General features: G+C 37.8%; 1 protein-coding gene across 10 annotated transcripts in view; it reads right to left on the reverse strand.

The window, feature by feature from the left end:
- RAPGEF2 (Rap guanine nucleotide exchange factor 2) overlaps positions 1-23,222 on the reverse strand; it is a 193,435-nt gene that overhangs the window by 62,245 nt on the left and 107,968 nt on the right. Inside the window, exon 1 of one of the 10 annotated variants that reach the window (XM_075029166.1) lies at positions 11,207-11,397. The exons of 7 other annotated variants lie outside the window; for them this stretch is intronic. In XM_075029166.1, the coding sequence (XP_074885267.1) occupies positions 11,207-11,260 (54 nt within the window). In that variant the 5' untranslated portion in view covers positions 11,261-11,397. Of the gene's footprint in view, positions 1-10,325; positions 10,442-11,206; positions 11,398-23,222 lie in introns of those variants that run through there. 2 more of the 10 variants (XM_075029187.1, XM_075029173.1) reach the window with 2 other exon arrangements.

Genomic DNA, 23,222 nt, shown 5'->3' on the forward strand with positions numbered 1-23,222 from the left:
AGGAATTCCTAAATTTAGTTTTCCCTGGGTACCATCATCACAGAAAGAATAGTAATGTACAATACTAATGGAAGTGGCAGGTGTAGGAGTGACATTTAACTGTCTAAACAACCTCTTCCTTCAACAGGAAAGAGGTAGATAACTAGATTTTCTGTATACTACTGCTGACATGCATGCCACTGTTTGTGAAACTATGCTTTTATATCCATTTATTTAGGAATACCAGCTGTATTCAGGGACCTTGGAAACTTTCTGCTAAACAGAAATATTTGAAATCCTTTGCTCTGAATGCAAGAAATCTCTCATCTACTCACAAAACTAAAAAAAATAAATAAAAAGTAAACTATCAACTAAAAGAACCTCCTGTTTTGGAAACAAGCAAGACTGAACAGGACAGAAACTCCAGGAGTCAGACAACAGAAAAGGTTTGCAGAAGTCATACACCAACAGGCAAGGAGAGGTACACCTAGCATGCAGGCTTCTACAGTTATTAACAGAAACTAACACTGTTTTCATTTTAGTTTGCTTTTTATTCTGCTCCTACAGTTGTGAACAGCTTCACTTTGAAAAGAATTAGTATGAGTCTTCTCTGCTGCCTTAAAAAATTCAGTGGACCACCACTTCCAGATGCAGAGTTAATTATTTAAGTAGGACACTTTACAAAGGCTCTGAAATCCATAAATTCATGCATTTTCCTTTTCCTCGTGGCTCCTTAAAAGTGAGGACAACAGAAAAAAGATCTTTCTACATTATTTATGGGTATTTCAAACCAAAGCCCCCTATAGTCAGCTTCTTATTCAAAGGCCAGAAAACCTAGCTAAAAATCCACTGGTGATGTGGGTCAAAACTGAAAAGGCAAGCACTCCAGGGAGACACATTCAAGTCTGACATCTGGCTCTTTCCTGAGCAATCTAGAAGAGTAAAGAGCTACTGCCTGCCAAGTATTTGGAAGATTTTTTTTTTTTTCCCCCTAGCTTGTTATCAGGAATACATTAAGATTTAGAGGTCAAGCTGTACCCTGATCAGTGAAGCAGCAGAGGCAGAGAGTGTACAATGCAAGTTTTGAAGTACCTTTAGCTGCTTACATATAAGAAAAAAACAAATCAAGAGCACAAAAACTGTAGCTGGGTTAAAATGAGAACAGGGCTGATGGTTCAGCAAACCTAGGCTACAGCTAACTAAGAAATAATTCCCACAATTCAGTTTAGATTTCCTAAAATCTAGAATTTTTTTTTTTTTTTTTCAACCACAACCAAATACATCCAGTTTTCAGGTACAATGTCCTTCATCACCCTGTTTTCAATCCATCGATCCCACTACCAATATTAAATTTATGGTCTAGTTCGGCAGCCATATTCTTTTTCAGGCATTACCATGCCCTTTCAAATCATCCCACATTAGACCTTCCTGGCAGTCATGTAACTCCTACAGCACTCGGTAGGTTGGCAGGTGCGCAGCAGCAGATAGGTATTTAGGAAACAATGCTATGGATGGAGTGCTAACAGCACAACCCAGGTCCCATTCTCCTTGCTCTGCAGGAATAACAGCAGCACAGAACAGTAAAAGCCTATTTTTAACTATAAAGCAAGCCAACATGACTAAATACACAAAAGGCGAAGACCTACAAAATAGTACAACATCATTTTTATGAAATCGTTCTTCCGAAGAGGAAAAGAAAAGCTTTAATCCATTTTTCCTACTTGCAAAGTCACAGTTTGGAGTCAAGCTACCCAGTTGGTGTGTCCAAATGACCCGGTACACAGTGCCTACGCTTGTAAGCAAGCAAGCTGAAAGGCTACAGTCAGATAAAATGAGGCATTATTTATAGACCGAGTAAAAGAAATCACAGGTTGAGGAATTTTGACCATTGGGTTATTGTCTGGGTTTACAATGTGGTTTCTGGCAGTCCATATATCTCTGAAGATCAAGTAACTGCAGTTACCAAGAGGACACTACTGCTACCAAACATCGGCATTTGGTCACCAGTCAACCCTGGGACAGTTGAAATATATGGAGCTACATTTTGATTGCCATAGCATTTGTTAGCTTCAGAACAGATACTAAATGCAGCTATAATGGAATACGTTGTACTACTTTGCATCCTAACACACAAGCCTGCTTCTCCTCTATTTGAAAAGCAGTTGGCTCCTGATTCAAGTCAAGAAGCTGGGGCTGAAAGAGAAGGCTGGTATTAAACCAGTTTTCATATTCCCAGTCCAAAGGAAAAGTGTAATCTCCATTACAAGCTGCAAACGCCATGGAGGTATGCATATATTTGAGTGTAGGGAGTCACAACCATATTCACATTCAAGGCAAAATCTTCACATTTTGTCAAATGGTTCAGAGCTTTCTGTTGTCCTTTACAGTAGTCACTAAACTGGGACTCACAAGACATGTAAGGAAAAATCAGAAAGCCTTCCTGAATTATAGGAAGGGCACTCACACTCCCATCTACTACCCAGCATAGGGAACACAAAGCACAGTAACTATCGAAATCTGTAGCGGATCAAATTATTTGATGGCTTTTTAAGGCTCTCTAGACAGGCTTTGGTAGGAATGGCATATTACAGGAGACATCAAATGGACTGCCTATAACACAGGACTCAGGAAAGGCTAGAAAACTGGCCAGTCCAAGCTGGGAGATATAGCAGGCTACTCCTCATTTAGGAAAATCCCCTTTCACTTTTCATGAAAAGGGAACTAAACATGCTGGGATTTTGTGTTCCAACATTTGCAATGGAGACCATGGATCACAGAAAGGCTGGTGCCCTTATTTTTAGCTTTTTGACCAGCTTAAGGTTTAGGCCAAGTATAGAATACTAGGTTAGCTAAATACCGTAGAGTTGGTTCATAGTAGCAAGCTTCACATCTGCAGTGAGAGCAACCCAGAAAGACAGATGAAGGCTTTTGGCCAAAGGCTGGACCCACATGCTTGCATCTTACCAAACTGCACTAGTCTAATAACCAACACCAGCACCACAAGTGTAAATTACAAACACCACCTACACAAAATTTCATCCTGTCTTCCAGTTATTTCAGCAAATGCAATTGGTTGTGGTCCTTCATGTTTCCCAAGAAGAAAAAAAGAGAGAAAAAAAAAAGAGAAAATTAGGCGATAGCTCATCTCCACCTCTGTATCTCAGATGTATTAGGGAATTAGTAGCAGCACTATTTGGGCCAGATGCTATGTTAACGTAAGGCTATTTGCAATGCTTTTATGTGGGTGATGTTGAAGGTAATCTGTTGTCCTTCATCTGCCCTTCTAGTACCCCCACACAAACATGGGTTTAGGAAGGAATGACAAACACTCCCATAAATTCCAGCTCCTGGGCACAGGATCAGCTTTCACAAGCAACTCACTGAGCAGAGACCCCTTCAGTACAGTTTATTCTTGCTGTGGTTCTCAGCTGAATCATCACCATCTCTAAATGAACAGCAAAAAAGACTACTGGCAAGCTGACAAAACTGGAAGAACCACCAACCATCCAGTACTGGGATACTGTATGAGTGCCAGTTACATCTCAGTAACAGATCGATGGGTTAAGCATGCAGAGGTTAGAATCCTAAAAAGTCTGCAGACCTGCAGGGGTCATCCCACGCTTCTTTTGCACTACAGCTACCAGACTCTTTTAAATACAGTATTGAAAATGAAGTGTGGCAGGTACAAGGTTCTTTGGTCAAGGGTAAATCTTGAAACGTTAATACTTCATTTTTCTCAAATCCTTAACATTAACTATACTTATGTAGGGTTTTCACAATCAGTAGTACTCCTCATCCACTGGCAATAAAGAACACTGGAAACACTGCTTCAGTATTACCCTCACCGGCATGAACTCTTGAAATACCCTACTATCAAGTTTGGGGTTTTTTTTCCTAGTAGTATTACTTTTATTGATTTTTTAATTTAGAGAACACTAACAATGCAACACTAAGAATGCATCAATATTAGTAAGTGAAAATAATTAATAGTCTGGTTATATATCTGCTATTGCAACTAAGATATCAAACATCAAAATCAGACTTTAATAAAATGATCCTGAGATGCTGAAAATCTTGTATTTATTTCAGTCAGACCAAAAAAAAAAAAAAAAAAAAAAATCACACCACTGTGTATTCATGAAAGGGTTAGTAAAATTAGTTCAGCTTTTCAAACATCAAGGATGCTGTTAAGGACTAATCTGTAGCAATTTAAAGCCTAGAATAAATATACCAGGGAAGAAAAAATATCTAAGATAGCTGAAGAAAAGCAAACTTTAAATAAGCTTAAAAAAAAATATACTTAAGAGTTTCTAGTATCAACATTCATTCATTATCCCAGAGAGCTGATAGTCTGAACACAGTTTAAATGCTTATCCAATTCCAGTTTAGAAATTAGAAATCATGGTTCCTAATGCTTGTATTGTTAAATCACATGCAGTTATCTTTTGCTATTTCATTGATTTTGCAGACAACTTGTAAAGCTATCAGGTATAGAAGTATTTTGCAGATGAGCTTCAGGTCATCTCAGCAGCAGACACAGAACAGAGACACTTCCCTTGCTTTTGCATACTGGAGTAGTACCCCCAGCAGCAGCAGCAATCACAACTGCAAAAACAAGCAACACAACTGACAGCAGTTTCTAAACCTTTTATAAGCTACATATTTCTTTGCATATCACTATCTGAGATGCCCTGCTTTAGATAATTAAAAATGGAATTTCCAAAAATCTAATTTACTTCAACTTCCTGGAATATTTTTACAAAAGCATTTGCTAAACTGTTAAGTTTATGCTACTTGGAAATTGTCTCAGTACAAGCATAAGTATCACTGAGCCAGTACTCTGCAAGGGAGTGGAAATTTTTTGCAGGTGGAAGAATCAACTTGAGATACTGAGGTACAGGATTTCCTTAGCTGACCATGCTTGCTTCTGGTTACAATGGACTTCATGCTACTATACATGCATATTGCTAATTCCCTGATATTTTTAAACTACGCTACACTTAGCACAACACAGTCCATTATCTTCTGCTTTTTAGAGGTTCTATTATTCCTGTGTCTTTATTAACTAGTAGAATCAGGAGCAAATCAACAGTACCTTAAGGGATTTAGGATTCTTTTTCTCTTTTGACATTTGGCTTTTTGGTTGCTTGATTTTTATTTTTTTTTTTTTAATTGTTGGGTATCAGCAGCTCTCAATTTCAGCTGGATTTTCAGCATGCCTGAAGATCAGGCAGGAGTGCTTAAAACTCAGTAATGATAAATAGCATTAGTCTGTTCGTCTCAAAATAGCATGTTGGAAGAAGCTGACTTTCCTTTTCAGGTTCACATCTGTATTGTGACTATGACACAACACATTTCAGTGTGCACCATCATAGACATCACTTTGCAAGCACTCCAACACCACCGCTAGATTTGGCCACTTTGGAACGTAAATCAGAACCAGTAATACTGATTCTGTTAGTTTCCCGATTCTTATTGTGAGGCCTGAACTTTTCCTACTTCATAAATTTGCTAAACAAATGCCCTACTGTGAGATCTTCTATGCCAACTATTCATGTCAACTTGAAAAAATTTCAGCTACTTATTCAGAAGGTAGAGAAAGCAGTTTTGTGCACACATGCACAATATACATATAGACAGTGGCTCTTCTGGTGTGGTTCTCCCCTCCCTTTTAAATATGTTGTGCAATGCCCAGGCCTTGAAACAGTAATGGAAAGATGGCAGGACATCTCCTATGTGCCAAGGATGCTTTCATAGCCAACTCTACAGGTCACTAATGCATTCACTGTCATTCCTATGAAATGACCCAAATTTTGCCACTTATAAGCTTTTGAGAAAATCTGCAGTTAAATGTTGTCCTGGAGAACAGGAATTTAGCCAGACTCTACCACAGATCTCTGGTAGGATGCCAGGCAAGTCACTTAAAATCAACCCTTCAGATGATCATTAAGCTGTGAGTGCCTGAACTGAGCCAACACACAGAAAATTCAAATAACAAAATCCATACTTTGAACACTTATGTATGCCTAGCTATGCGAGGAATAAGCATCTTAAGTTCTCAAAATACTGTCCTTACTTTTTACCAAAGATTTGCTTCAGCAGAGCTACCTGAAAAATGAAAATAATCCCACCCCCACCCCTACCCCCCCCGGCCCTATGTTAATGAATTGCATGAACACTGTAGTTACAAACACTTTAAAAAGCCACAGAAGAAAAAAAAAAAAACAAACGCTTTCATCTTCTGAGTCGGACTGGAATAGTATGCCATAAACAGAACCTGGCCTTTTGAGCAATGAAGCTAGCCCAAAATATCGAACAGCTGCTCGTTAAACCAGAGCTATCCATCTTGAGATGAATCTTGTGGAAGATATATGGTCATGTAATTGACGACTTTATCATAATGCGTCTATGAAGAGGTGAAACACTATTCCTAATCACACGAAAAATCCACAACTCCTTTATAGGTCTTCAGAGAGGATTTTTTTTTTTTTTTAAATATACAAATTAAGAGGAAAGGAATAATCAGAAGGGGCCAAACCAGAAATCTGGTTTCAGTAAGTGATAAAAATAAAGGTGCCTAACAACAACAGAAAAAAAATCTGTATCAAGTCCCAGTGCAATGTAATTCATTAAGATTAACAAAATCACAACCATCAGCAGTTACAGTAGCTAACAGTCAGAGTTCCTTTTTATGCGTCTTCCTTTTTTTCCAGATATACATATAAAAAAATATCCAGGTACGATGCCACCTCAGACTATTCAGCTTACCAAGCGTAGCCACCTGATCACAACATCACACTTCTTTTTCCCATGTCTTAGTGCTGCATGATGCTCACTCAAAGGACTAATAACTATCCCAGGTTACATTTATTGTGTGAGTTATAAAACAATACTGATGATCCCCTCCAGTAACAGAAAATTACTGTTATTCTGTATAGTTCTAGATTTCTTAGGAAAGCATGCCAACCAGCACCCTTACTACACACCGTATTTGGTGTGTAGTACTAAAATAACCATATTTGAACAAGTACCACTCAAGACTTTTCCTCAAAATACCATTCATTTCCTTCTCATTCCTGGGAGCGATGGGGCCCCTAGCACAGGGCCACAAATCTTTGTGAACTAAAATATGGTAAGAACAAGCCAAAGATTTGACTTATTGCTTTCAACATTTTTCAGTAATTCAAGACAGGTCAAGCACATCAAAAGACTGCAGTACCTACATGATCACTAAAGGAGAGTCACTGGGCTGGCAGTGAAACATATCCTTTATTAGCAGATTTTATTTCAATAATACCCAAAGTAAAAATGTAACTTATGCTTTCTTACAGGTTGTTCATAAGTCACTCCAATGCACTCTGCAATGCATGAGCTGTTAATCATTACACAGTCATGAAAGAACTATGCACCTCAAGTTGCATTTTAAAAAGCCATTATACCTGACAATTTTATTTTTTTTAAAGTGACCTTAAGTAAAGTTCCTACAAACAACACGTGTATACAAGGGAAAAGGAGAAATGAGATAGAAAGATAACATTTTAGAAGGCCCAAGCCTACTGTGGGAACCTTCATGCGCTAGACCTTCATGTGATTTTTTTCACATAATAAAGCACGTATAAGATGCAATGTGTGAAGCTTTTCAAGAGAATGTTGTTTCAACATCCACAAAACAACATTTTCTGAAACATCACTCATCCTCCTAACCTTTAAGATTAGGAAAATTAAAATGAGAGCACTACAAAGCTAGTTGAGAGGACTCTTAAAACCAGCAAGGACACAGCCAAATAGAATGAACCTACTGAAATACATGAAATCTGGTTAAGTGCATCAAATACAAGAACTCAGCAGAACTACTTTTGCAACAATCCAGCTTCGATTTCTCTGCCGCCTTTCACTCAGAGCATACTTTTACTCCCTGTTCAGCAGATGGCAACAGTTGTGTGTCAAGGAACTTCACCCATAGATCAATACCACCTTCAGATAGGCATCTGCAGGACTGCTTCAAACTCTTCCAGTTTATGAAATATGAGGCATGTAGGACCAGTACACTTGACTGATGCTGATGCTTTTATTTCTTTTATTAAATTATCTAGGAAATGCAACACGATTTTTCACTTTTCCTCTCTCCATTTTCACCATGATGAACCTAATGGTCAGTTTGCATACCATTTTCACAGAAGAGTAGATTTAAACCATATCTCTCATTCCTTAACTAAACTAGCATGAAATTAAGATTTTAACAGCATTAACTAAAATTAATTCACAGAATTTTGTGACACCTTACACAGGAAATTTTTGCATTCAATTCCAGATTGTCCCAGCAAATCAAGCTGTCAGACTCTAGGCAGGGATGTCACAGAAGTAATCAAGGCTCTATCCTTGAAATAAGATCAAGTCAGAGATCAATAAAAGATTTAGGATTCTGGGAACATACTAATATGAAAATAACTCATCCCCAAAAATTATTAATTCAATAAGTTCTCCTTTTAAGCAAAGCAAGACAAAGTCTATATACCTTGAAACCTCAAGCTTGCCTTCCCTCTCTACCAAGAATTCACATCTTTCCATCCCATTTTCCAAGCAAAATAACCTCTACCTAGAGAACAAGCATGGAAAGTTTCATTGCCAAAGTGGTGGGGTTTGCTGAGCTACATTGTGTCCTAACAGTTTCATTTTAAACTTCTATATAAACTCTAAACTATGACTTTTCTTCACGCAAAATCAGCAATTGCATGCCAGCCCTATGTCAAAGTCAGATTTCTTTCTCTTACATATATGTGGACTTTTCTTCAAGTAAACTAATTTTCTTGTAAAGCAGTACCTTGACCTTTTCCCTTTTAGTATTCCTACATTTTGGTCCAGAGAGTGAAATTTATCTCTGTGATTAAATTAACTCAAAGTAATACAATTAAAATATGACAGAGCTTGTAACGTAGAGTCTCTAAAATGCCAGGCTATTTTTTTCCTTTACCTATAAGCAATTATTTTATATTGGTTAGACTTGCTGTGTTACCAGAATCAATCTAGAACTTTTCATCAACATTCTTTGGAGACTAAAAAGAGCAGGAAAACAAATACATATGCAGCTTTTGCATTTTATTCCTATTTGCAAAGTCAAGGTATCCTATTCTATTTCAGCTTGTTTAGTACTTGAGTTTCAGAAGGAAAGGAGTTTGGGGTTGGTTTTTTTGTTGTTTTTTTTTTTTTAGATTAAGTTCTAAATATTTCATGAACACCAAATGATTTGGTAACATGAACTCCTTTATACTTAGAATGTAATTAAGAAGGGAAAGGAACAAGTCAGTCTACAGCAAGAAACTGTGATATGTCTGCTACATGCATAAGAAAAATCCACTAGACACATTCTGAAATCTTTCTAGATTAGTTTCTGTATTTCTACACAATCAAAACTGAATTCTTTATGAAAATGTTTATCCTTTAAGAAGTTCCTGCTATCACATCTTCCCAATATTTATGATTCTTAGCTGTATATGCTGAACATACTGTACACATTCCCATGTACATTCTAGCACATATAGTATGCACAGAACATGATATATAGAGATCTTTTCAAGAAACAAATTGTCAGATTGAAAATTATATTGAACCATATAAGATCTAGCATGAAGATTTAAACATGTTAACTGAGCAATAATAATATATACTTCTATAATGTTTTTATCACGTAAAACCTAAATTTCTAATTCCTGACACCTGAGGCCTTGTTAAATAATGTTTGCTCTTCTGCTTATGAATGCATTTTTCCCAAACAATAAACACAGGCAGCCTATGGGATTAAAGCATGACAAAGGTGTAGCTGACTCATGGGATCAATTAGAAAGCATCAGTACTTCGCCTTTTGTTCATTCCATGTTTTACTAACAGTTTCTGCATTTTCAGCATAAGTGTATCACAGATGTTAAACGCCATGCTACAAGGCAACAGCACACTAGTACCATACACTAGACAGAATAAATCTATTCTTATCACCACCTACAATTATATCACTTGTTATACAGCTTGAGTATTTCTTTAAAGTTTTAAGAAATGCATAACAATTTTAATGGAATGCTCATAGCTTCTTGCTCAATGAAAGTATGTCAGCATTTCTTCAAGTAAATTTTTAACATTCAAAAAGAACCTACAGAGTTGCCTTTTCTAAGCTAAAAGCAATCTTAAATACAGCCACTAACTCTAATGCCACCTCAGGTACAGCTTTCCCTCGAAACCCACTATTAAATTCACAAGCAGGGAAGCCCGTGCACAGGACGACAAGCAGTTTCAATCTCCATGCAGTTTGCCCGTGACAGGTTATTGATAGAACAAACAGAATTTGCAATACTTACTGAGTGTTTCTCCTGCTGGCCCATAACTCCATGGTTAGCTGGGATTGCAAGTGGTTTCATAATGAAGAAACATAAGCCGAACTGAATTTACACATCATGTACCAATTTCTTATGGATGGCAAGTCACCCTCTACGGCATTAAATTAAAAAGAGGAGGAGGGGGGAAACCAAGCTGGAGCTAAAAGTGTCACTACTGGTAAGCTCAAAAGCCCCCTCGCACTTGTAGTGCAGAGCAGCAATCCGAACGACAGCGTTAGTCTCCATTTTTGTAACACTGAAAGTCTAAGCGTGTCAGGACGTACAGAGCCTGATGAAACCCTACATATCCAGCATTCATCCAAGGGACCAAAACCATTCCCTGAGCCTTAGGAATGGGAAGAAAAGAAAAAGGAGGAAAAAAGCTAAAATGGCTGACTGCACAGAGACTCCCTCAAAAAGGCTTAATACAGTATTATATTAGTCAGGGTGCAGGAACCAGCCTCCAGCATTCAGCCAAGCATTGTTAATACTCCTGTTTCATTTGCAATCACACACACACACACGCACGCAGCCTCCCCCCCTACCACCACTACCCTCCACTCCCCCAAAATCAGGGCAGAGCACACGAATAGGGACCTCCTCCCCTGGCTGCTAATGATGCTGACAGAGTAGTGACCAGTGATCTCTGTTCCACTCAGCTAACCAAGTTTGCACAATTAATCTTAGCAGCATGACATTGATGGACATTTAATTTTATGATGCCTGTTCCTCGCAATCATGACAAGCACGTCTACCGCCCAAAGAGTCAGCAACAAAAATACAACAGTTACACACACACAAAAAACCCAGAGAATCATGAGTCTGAATGCAATACGCCAATATAATTACGTTATTGTGCTTACTTTGGAAGACCATGGCTGCAGGCAGTTGGCATAGCAACGCACAAGGAAAGCCATTTCCTGGGTAGAAAGAATGCTTCCTTTTCTAAATAAAAAATTCCTCTTAGGATACAAACGGCATTGCTGCTTCCTGCAGAAAGCAAAGACACTAGTCTGTCTCTTAACCTGCACACAGGCACACACTCAATGCAGTTCGAGTGATGTAAGTGGGTTTCTCTCTCTCGCTCTCTCTCCTCTCCCTCCCTCTCCCTTTATCCACCGAAATATTCGAGTCAAATGGAAGACACATTCCTTGAGGCTCGCCCCCTCGGATACTTAACCATTTCACTCATTAAGGTAGAGATGGACAATGCAGATAAAACAGCAAGCTCTTGCCTGTATCTGGTATCAGCCTCTGAAGATCAAGGCAGCCCCAGAGGGGAGGGATTCCTTCGCTGCTGGCTCCTAAGAATATCACTGAAGTCAGGGTGGGAATAAGGACCCACGTTTACCTCGCCAAATCCTGAACTGAACACGACTTTTCATGAAGATGAGGATAAAGCAGAGGGGTTGACATCACCTCCCTTTTTCCCCCACCCAAAAGAGTGCTGCTGCAGAGCTGTAAACATTGTTATCAAGTATTTATAAACAGTGCACTTGATGAGCTCTCTCAGATTTTCAGCAGCTTCCCAGCTACGCAGGCCACAGATACCCAGGGGCTGTGGCAGGTGAACGTCCAAGAACCCTTTAAGATGACATTTAAAGTCTTTCTGAATACAGCTCCTGCTTCTCCTTGTGCACTGAATACACAAATTCCACTAAAAACAAAAGGGGATACACGGTCTGGAAGAGACTGACATACATATGGCTTTTATAATTCTCCCCTCTGACTGTAATTATATCTGAAACTCAGAAATTTCCCAGTCACTCCCATTCACACTATACCACTTCTCCTGTTATACCAGCACAATCACACTGCAGAGGAGCTGAAACGCAACAGGGAACGTGCTCAGGCAATAAACTAATTGTCAGCCCTATACGACGAACATCTTAAGAGCCATGAATTCACACCACTTGACGCAGTGGAGACCAAGCCAGGGCAAACAGGAACATGCCACTCTTCCATTAGGCTTCAACTTTAGTACAGTTCTCTAGAACACGTTTACAACACATCCTTTAAAATGAGAAACCATCTGTGCTTAAAGTAACTTCAAAGTCTTTTTTTTTTTCTTTTTTTAAACAAGAACAATAGAAAAACAGACTTAACAGTTGTTACACAGGCATAAGCACACAGGGAAAAAAAATGAATACTACAGAATACTATGTCATACAATCTGCAGCTGCCTTCCACCAAAATAACATGTCCACTGATAATGAGTTTAGTTTGTTACACAGTGATTTCTTTCGGTACTGACAATGACTGCTAGTAAATGAGACTATAAAAAATAGTGGAAATGAATTCTAGTAAAGCAAGAAAAGATCCTGAAATATCTGGTCTATTTTTTGCACAGTTATTCTAAGGACACCGTTTCACACACAGCACATTTTAAATTGAATATATTTACATTTATGAGAGTTTAATGACACCCATGCCCTTGATCTTCTAGTATATGCTAAAAGATAAGTTCTTCTTTAAACGACTGAACTACAAAAATTAGTTTAGAATTTTTAAAAGTCTTTGCAATCTGCCAGTGCAACTAACAGATGATTTAAAAACGTCAAATTATGCTTAAGCCTTGTAAAACAGTCTAATGCTGAGCACAATCAATTTTCTGATCAAGTGCTGACCAGAAATAGCGGAAGTTATTCATTCTAGGAAGCTCAGACAAACCCTCTCTAGTACAAAATTAAAAAATATTACTTGTTGACAAAGAAATTAAAATCCTCTTGAGTCTGATTTGGTGGCCTTGTGGTTAACACCATGAGCAGAATTTCAGCGCAGTGTTTTATGCTCATGTCAGGAAAAAATGAAGTTCTGATAAGACAGAAATGTCTCCCCAGCATAGGAAGGGAGCACACCCTGAACTCCATCACATACTTAACTATCAATATGCATCTTACTCTGCATCAGTTGCTATTTCCAACCAAAATCTAGCCTGGTTTCTGTGGCATAAGCCTTGAAGAGTAACATGAAAACATGAAAGAAACCATTAAAACAGTAGTGAAAGACAAAACCTCCAGATGATGAAGCCATGAAACACTTCCTTACTACTTATGCTGGTCACTACTATACACCTCTACTTGCCTGTTAGAAAATTAAGTCTGTACTTCATACACTAATGCAAAATTTAAATCAACCTAACAAAGCCTAATTGATGTTCATCTGCATCAGACTGATGAAAACTTGGTGGTTTCCAAAATAGAAAAAAGTCTCTTTATATTTAAAATGTGAAAAGTGATACTTATATAATTAGGTGAAGAAAACACCACTCACAGGCAATTTGTAAGTCAAAACAATTTCAAGAAATAAATGGTTGATTCCATTTCCCTATTCCTTCCTCCTCAACTGCCACCACTTTCCAGGTACAGTGGTGCAGTGTAATCATATGTACTGTCCATTATCAGTTCAGAAAATTATTACATATAAATTATATTTTGTGAATCGTTATATGTTTCAGTGTAGAATGAATGGAATTTAAATCAGTGTAAGACACCAGAACAATATATCCTGGAAAGTTTCTATCATAAACAAGTATGAATAGTTTATACAAAACCTAAGTGCAACTTTGTGTTCACGGGTATTTCAAAACCCATGTAAGAACTTCTTGCTTAGACTACAGTTTGAAAAAGCAAGACATTTTTGCAAATGCTTTTAGGCAATTAAAGTGAGATGTTAATAAACCTGATGTGCAATAATTGGACATGATGGGCTATCCCCAGCTGCTTTCAAAATATTGCATTTATAAGAAAATTGGCATCTTTTTATGAGTCACAGAAAAGAACATTAAAAAAAAAAAACCTTCCAAAAGTAACTACAAATGTTAGGACATCCTTGGACTACTCACAGGCTTCAGGATTCATAAAGAGTAATTCTGAATTCAAGTTAAAAATTGGTAGAGATGTCAGCAGCATGTACCATCTGACTGTAATGCCTCTCAACAATTTTACATTCTAGAACATAATCTCACATGGATATTATTCTCCTAAACAGTGTCAACAATGCTTGGAGTATTAAACCTTTTTAGGTTAATGACAAATGCTGCAACAACAGATTACCTCAAATCTTTAATTTCAAGCAGTCACCTTAACTCACAGCTATTTACAGGAGTACTTAAATTTTTATACAGATTACGTACACAGAAACCATTCTTTTCCTGAAGTCCCTCAAAAACATAAGTTATCAGCACATTTTCCCCCTCCCTTTAAATCCAGTGTAAAGTATCATTTTCTTCATGTTCAAAAACTTATGCAAAAGACAATGGAACACTGTAAGGTCAACAAATTTACTCCAGAAAAAGGCTGGGGGGGGCATGGGGGGGTGCGGCGGAGTCAAAGAAATTGAAAAAAAGACCAAGGAATAAAGGCAAAAACCCCACACTACGTGTGTCCCAAAAACATTCACAGTGAAAGGACTATTACACAGTTGTGTAGGAGAATATAGGCAGCTAAACTGAAGAGTGCAAGAATAGAGTACATAATTTTAAAGGAAAACAAGGCAGAGGTATCTTTGCTTCCCCCCCCACCCTCCTCACTTGGAAAGAAATGGAAATTTAAAACTTAGTTTTAAGCTTAGGGCTATTGGACACAAAACCATTAAGCTCCCAGGAGCGTGCTTCTGAATTTTATAATGCTGATGCTCTCTCCCTCCCACTAGCCTTAAGAGAGATTGCTAAATAACCATCCGATGCTCCCATCAGATTTAAAAACACCAACTGAAACCACTGAAAACCCAGAATGATAATTCATTCCAAATGCTACAATCCATTTAAATGTCCTATACGATACAAAAGTCTTATTCTAATGTATTTAGGCAAATTTACTGCCAGTAATTGAAATCTCTGGTCATATGACCCAATTTCATGCAAGCGAGTTCCTGTTTATCAGGATAACACAGACATGGAATGGTCCAGGCACACCTGTCCTATCTGCATTTTCTCAAGAACTTTGAGAACTTTATTCAACAGAGTTTTATTTAAAGGAAAATTACCAAATATGTTCTCCAAGGTGAGTTTCTATGACTAAAATACCACTTTGGCCAAAACACATGGATAATAGTATTTGCCAAATTAGTGTGGGGGGTTTATTAGTAAAGCTGTGGCATTAACATCATTATAAGGACGTTCACCGCACCATTGGCAACACCAAAGCAACAGTTACAATGGAGCGATGTGTGCTGTTTTGATAACACATTTACTAATGTTACAGACCATTTGAACAAATGCCCTTCTGTTGAGCTGCTGCTGCAGATGAATCTATAATCCGGATCTTTAAAATAATGACAAGCCCAGAGCAGTCAGGCTGGTGCCTCAGCTGGGTGGATGTGCCATAGACTGCCAATCTTCCCTTTGACGGCAGACTCATTTGTCACCTTCTGTGCACAGCTCTGTTTTCAGTACAGCAAACTTTGTTTGCATGCCATCCATCTTAAAATGGGAGCAAGTTATAGCATTCATTTAAAATACTTGCCATCAAATTCTCTTTCATAAGACAATTATGTTAGAACAGACATGAAGAAACCCTAGTGGGACAAGATGCCTGATTTCCAGAGCATGTAATTTAGCTTACAAAACCAATTTGAGCAAAGGCTCACCACCGTAACAGAGCACACAAACTTTTCTCTGGACTCCATATTTACTTATGCTTTAAAACTAACAATGCTCTTCAAACCAAACCAAACCAACCAAAAACCAACCAAAAAGAGAAGTAAGGATCAACATATCTTTTGTGTTCCTGGAACACTTTTAAGGTCTTACTAAATTTTACTTGCAAGATCAAAATCATATTTAGTATGCATGTATGTGAAGTCACTTTATGTGGTGTTTAACTGATTTAGCTGTGTTTTTTACATAAAGCAAAGGGTTATTACTTACACAAGTCTAAAGTTTAATGCATATAACATGGCTTTAAAAGTATATATTATCATTATTAAATGTTAAAAATTAGACATTAAAATTCAAAATATTAATGACTTCAATTGGCAGAATGGTCACAGATTAGTTTAATTTCCTTAAATGTTTCAGTACTTCAGGAGTGGAAAAAATGCAGTCTGTCAGGATAGATGAAGTTTTTCCCAATGTTCATAAAATTTTCTCACTTTGGTGTAAGGACAAGAGTTTAAGATGACGTGTTAATTAAATCAGAAAACACGACAATGTGCCTTCTGCTTTTAAACTGTGACAAAAAGCATGAAAGCAAAAAAGAAAATGCTCTTTTAAGGTCAAAAATTATGATATTGGGCATATAGGACTAGCAAGGCCTCTTTACCAGATCTAAACAATACCTTGGCATCCATACCTGCTGGGGACAAGGTTCACTACTGAGATACAAATGGCCTTACTACCTTGGAGGAAAAACAAAACAAAAAAAAATACCCACAAAACCCCCTGTATCATTGTGTCCATACCAATTTCACAGCAGGAATCCAGGGACACAAGTTCTTCACTTATGTGAGGCACCACCAAAATTTCATGTTCTTCACCATATAATAATGCAGGAAAACTTTACGGAAGCTGGATAACTGCATACCTCTTTCATGTGTATACTACTGCTGCACTGTTAAATGGTAAGAATAAAATTCAGGAATTTTTCTGAGGTCAATCAACTACCCAAATTCTAGACCATTATGTTCTTTACCAGCCCCATTGAATCCTGTTACCTGAAATACACTGACATGTTTGAATTGCAAGGATGATTGTTCTGGCACGGAACTGAATGTATCTGAGACCACCCAAGGGAGGGGAACAATTATTTAATGTTTCAGTATAAAATATTAATGGAGTAAACTGAAACAAAACCCAGATTTTTCCAGTCTTCTCTAAGTGCTAACTGGTTTTCTGGTGGTTTTTATTGTTCGGTTATTCATTGGGAGATTTTGGCAGTAGTAGAGGGGGAGTATTTTTGTTTTAAGCAAATACAATATGCTTTATAACAGTTTTCCTTGAATTTACTTAGAATCATTAAGGAAGAATGTGAAACTGTCATCACTATGTTCAAGGTTAAGACATAGATGGGACTGCAGAAAACCTCCAGTCTCCCATTAGGTTTCCAGATTCCCCAAATAATGGTGGAAATGGTGTGTCATTTTTACTACCATATGTGATGTTGAGTCCTTTCTGTCCACCTTCTTGAATGTTTATTTGGACATTTCTTGGGGTAACTAACTATTTATCACTGGTATGTTGAGGAAGTTTAACTTTGAAAGGGCTGGTTGGTTGCTGTTACAGAGAATTTTAATTCATTTCAATTGTGTGTTTGAAGGAAATAACTTTTGGTTTTGTCTTCAGCCACAGTCTTAACCAAGGAGAGTCTCCAAAGAGCCTACTCTAGGGGTTCCCAATTAAAATCAACACTAAAAAGTTGATCAAAACCAAATCAAAACTAAAAAGTTTACCAGCATAAGATCTTTTTTTTTTTTAGAGAACTCTCTCCTCATGCCCCTGCATATCCCTCCCTTGTGTAATGCACCATGCACTAACATATCGTGAGAACTTTGTGCCCTGCCTCTAGCAACTGTACAGAAATCATTTATCCAGTCCTTTCGCTTTTATCAGTGACAAACCCCATGCAACTTCAGTTGTCCCTTACTTTTAAAAATAATTATTAAGCAAAATGAGCTAAATTGGTTTTAGATAGAAAAAAAAAGTCAAAACACAACATTACATCCTTCAAATAAAGAGACCTTAATATAAAATTCTAAAAAATGCCCTTTCCCTCTCCTCTTACCCAATCCAATAAATCAGGGAGCCAGCCACCATCAACTGATTGATGTCCCATTTTGCAAATTTTAAACTACATTTTTCCCTTACAATTACAAGATCAGTTACCTAGATATAGAAGTGCTGAATAAAATTAGGTAGAAGTGCACCTACCCGAGTGAGTCTCCCTAATAACTTGATTCTACACTGTTTTGTATTCCAAGATTACTAACAGAAAAGCTGTCAGCATGCTTACTTTTAAGATGATCTTTTGTGCACCATGGATCATTTGCAAACTTCAAAAAAAGTTAGCTGCAGGCCTTTATACTCATCAAATTACAACATTCAAGAGTAATATAAAGAATGTAATTTAGTGAAGTGAAAGGAAGAAAAGGTAAAATATTTTACATTTTAGCACATGCATAGACACACGCATATACAAATAATGCAAAACAGAGTGAAAGCACTATCTGTGTAGTTTTTGCCAACCACATCAACAATACACATAATACCTGCCAGTTGTTCCAGATGCATGTCAAAACTTTACTATCTGAAAATTCAAAGATAATTAAGGTTAACTGCTCAAAACTAAAGCCCAGCTCCTCATACCCATTACTTGTACAACAGAATACTAACACTTTGACTAGATCTTACATAAAAAAAACAAAAGGTTTTTTTCATTATTAAAAAAAAAATATTTCTTTCCAGAGATGTGTAAACACCAGGAATTTAGAAAGTGCTCAAGGATGCTCAGCCTCACATCTAAGAACAAATTTGTTGCACGGTGACCTCAGTATGGCTACATAAGCATGTTAACAGCATGGTGAAAGAGAGAGAAAGAATTTACCACAAACCTTGTGGTAAATTCAAGGTAACTACATTGCATTACTCAGGACTTGTTAGCTCCCCTGAACTGAACTGTCACCTGCTAGAAGATGCAAGCATGGACAACGGCATTTACACTTAGCAGGACTAGCCAGGACACTGTAATGTACCCATCTACCCAATAAAGTAAAAAAAGTTTACACATTAAAAGATTTTTCTCTCAGACTTATTGGCATTTAAATAAAGCAGATTATTCCACCTTTTTTCCTAACAAGCACCTTTGGTCAAGACCAACCTTTGCGTAAATTTTAAGATTAAGACTGCCTGGAAAGTAGGATGGACATTGCTGAATCTTCATCAGCAGCTGTGACAGCACTGAGAGAAGCCTGGTATCTGCAACTTGGGCTACTGAGTCTCATCTAAAAGCTTAGAAACAGAATTATGTTGAATGTGCAATTACTGTTATAACAGCTGTATTTCCTTCACTTTAAAAAACCACAGCTTTTAAAGAAACCAAAGCACCTCCCTCTCTTTCACCCGAAGAAACCCACCACCACTAAACTACCATAACAGACACAACCCCAAATATCTACCCAGAGAACTTTGTCAACTCCTTTACTCCTTAACATTTCAGAGTCAGAGACTGTAAACATGCTTTAGTTTTAAGGATTTGGGGCACCTTTTTTAAAAAAAAAAAACCAAACAAACTTGAAATAATTCACAGATAGGAATTACAGCATTATTTCCACATAGCAAAAGTTACAAGTAGCACAAAGTTTCAAACACATGAAAACCCAAGCTCTGTTAAACTAAATACACACAATTTACTTTCATAAATTACTGTTTAAGAGCATGACACCAGACTAGAAGCCAGGAGTTGCAGGTCACAGTTCTTGTTTTATTACTAAATTCTTGCATTGCCTCTAATTTCCTCCTTCCTCATCTCAAACTTGTTTGATACTCATGCACCAAAACCCATCATGGAAGGGTCATGTTTAAATGTGTTGGAATAAGTTCCACTCTTTGGTCAAGCCTTTAGGCATGACTATAACATCAATATTTCAAAATATGGAGAAACAGTCTTTCTTTGGGTTTGGTCCCCATCCCCCCCCTTCACAACTGATAACTGCAAGACCAGTGAGGAACTAACATATGCTGGCTGTCCAAGAAAAAAAGAAGTATTTGCAAACCCAGAATAGAAAGTGAAAGAATAACTCACCTTCTGGACTTAGAATCATAGAAACATTAAGGTTGGAAAAGACCTTTAAGATTATCGAGTCCAACTGTAAACCTAACACTGCCAAGTCCACCACTAAACCATGTCCTTAAGCACCACATCTACACGTCTTTTAAGTGCCTCCAGGGATGGTGATTCCACCACTTCCCTGGGCAGCCTGTTCCAGTGCTTGATAACACCTTCAAGGAAGAAACTTTTCCTAATATCCAATCTAAATCTCCCTGGCACAAATTGAGGCCATTTCTCTTGTCCTATTGCTTGTTACTTGAGAAAAGAGGCTAACACTCACCTCACTACAACCTCCTTTCAGGTAGTTGTAGAGAGCAATAAGGTCTCCCCTCAGCCTCCTTTTCTCCAAACTAAACAGCCCCAGCTCCCTCAGCCGCTGCTCACAGGACTTGTGCTCCAGGCCCCTCACCAGCTTGGTTGCCCTTCTCTGGACACCCTCCAGCACCTCAATGACTTTCCTGTAGTGAGGGGCCCAAAACTGAACACAGCACTCGAGGTGCAGCCTCACCAGTGCCCAGTACAGGGGAACAACCACCTCCCTGCTCCTGCTGGCCACACTATTTCTGACACAGGCCAGGATGCTGTTGGCCACCTTGGAACTTGGAACATTCCATCTTTCCCATGTTTCAGTTCTATACTGTCATGGTTTAACCCCAGCCAGCAACTAAGACCCAAACAGCTGCTCATTAACCTTCCTCACAGTGGGATGGGGGAGAGAATCAGAAAAGCAAAAGTGAGAAAACTCATGGGCTGAGATAAAGACAGTTTAATTGGTAAAGCAAAAGCCAAGCACGCAAGCAAAGCAAAACAAGGAATTCATTCACCACTTCCCATCGGCAGGCAGGTGTTCAGCCATCTCCAGGAAAGCAGGGCTCCGTCACGCATAACCCTTGCTTGGGAAGACAAATGCCATCACTCTGAACATCCCCCCCTTCCTCCTTCTTCCCCCAGCTTTATCTGCTGAGCATGACACCATATGGTCTGGGACATCCCTTGGGTCAGTCGGGGTCAGCTGTCCCAGCTGTGTCCCCTCCCAACTTCTTGTGCCCCCCCCGCCTCCTCGCTGGTGGGGTGGCATGAGAAGCAGAAAAGGCCTCGGGTCTGTGTGAGCACTGCTCAGCGGTAACAAAAACATGCTCTGCATTATCAACACTGTTTTCAGCACAAATCCAAAATACAGCCCCCTACCAGCTACTTTGAAGAAAATTAACTCTACCCCACCCAAAACCAGCACATATACATACTTCCTTAGTTGCTCAGGATATTTAAACTACTACTTCTATTGATTTTTTTTTTGAAGCTTTGAAGTTCACTCAGCAAAATGGTCATTTTAAATGATTCAAATCAAATATAAAAGCACTATTAAAAGTACTCAGAACAGAACCTTTTGTGGAAAGATTGACACCAAATACTAATCATTTTATCTTTAAGTCACTATGTCAAGCACAGCTCACATAACAGGGGCTCAGGTGCTTGGGAAAAAAAATGAACTGACAGTTTCTTTCCATACTTTGGTGGGCACATGTCCACATCAGGACTATCACTCACAATGCTCATCTGTATAGAGATGGTAGTGTTGAAAGGATCTGTATTGGTATTCTACAAATATAACGCATAGACAGATCCCATTTCCCCATATGTACTTTACATGCAAACATTGCTTCTAAATGAACAACCTTAGACTAATGAGGATATCCTATTTAAAAATGTTTAAGAACACATGTATGTGTGTGTTTAATCTTCCTCAGCTCTAATCAAGTTTAAGTGCTGGAAATTCAATATTTGTATTTAGTTACATTATGCAACGATCAGTTTAGAAAAGGGTTATGAAAAATTCATTTTTCTTCTGCATGAACAACTTTCTGCTTTGATGACAAACCTCACATTTCGTTTTATACCCTACATCTCAGAAAAGCAATCTTTTATATAATATAAAAGAGCACATCACAAGTCAGTAACAGCAAAAAACTCACACTACTCTGGAAAATCTATGCTATTAAACATGGTTTCACATATGTGTGGTCATAAAGTATCAGCAACTCTACAAGCTGTAAACAGGACCTAGTGTCAATAATATATCTTAAAAAAAAAAGAAAATCAGAAACTACTGACACTTCAGTTGCAGAAAATACTGCATAGCTTCAATGTTTCTCTTTGAATTTCCAAATCTAATCACAATTACAAATCCAGTTATGACATCAATGTGAGTGCTTCCAAAGGGAATGGAAGTACAGTAAATCCCAAAGGATGAGTTCTGCAGCAGGGATGATGTAATATATAAAAATAGACATTCTCTGACAGAAGCTGCAAGTTGAGTAAATAACACACTGCATGTCATTAATTTTGCATTAGCTTGCCAGTAGACATTACTAAAAGGATGATGAACTAACAATTTTGTTTTGCTTCGGGTGCTACAAAAAATAAAATGATAGCATTGCTCACATATTAACATTAATACATAACATAATACATAATTTTAAACTAATAGTCCCTTAGAACACGGATGAAGGAGGGAAGCCACATGGCTAAAACGGTTGTATTTTGCCACAAAACACAGAACACAGGGGTGGGAATTACTTATTGTCGTTATAACATTACCAGTGGATGTTCCCATAAAGCACCAAACTTCTATACAAAAAACAGTTAACGGGAACTGCCCAAATCATCTCAGGAATTTCATATTTCAGATGAAATTACCCCACGGTTTTTGTAGTGTCTCACTTCAAAATACACCTGCATATATAACACAGTCACACACTTCAGGAATTAGCATTACTGCATGTGTTCAAATATTACATATACATACTATGTATATCTAGTATTTTGTATTACTTCCTAGTATGACATACACATCTACTTATTATTTGGAATGAGATTGATTATTGTCATCATGGAATAATAAAACCAGTTGCTTTTGAAATTGCACACTGAATTTTGTAAACGAACTACAAGCAACTAAACAAATATCCTTCCTGGTAAAAGGACACTCGCACTTGACAATGTTAAGAACCAGACCCTTTCTTTTGTTAATGGAACTATCAATGCAGTGTATTTTATTTTAAATATAAACACTAGAAATGTTAAATAAATTATTTTATACTTAATTTGTTATCAC

Source organism: Buteo buteo, chromosome 1 (genome assembly GCF_964188355.1).
Source record: "Buteo buteo chromosome 1, bButBut1.hap1.1, whole genome shotgun sequence".
NCBI lineage: Eukaryota > Metazoa > Chordata > Aves > Accipitriformes > Accipitridae > Buteo > Buteo buteo.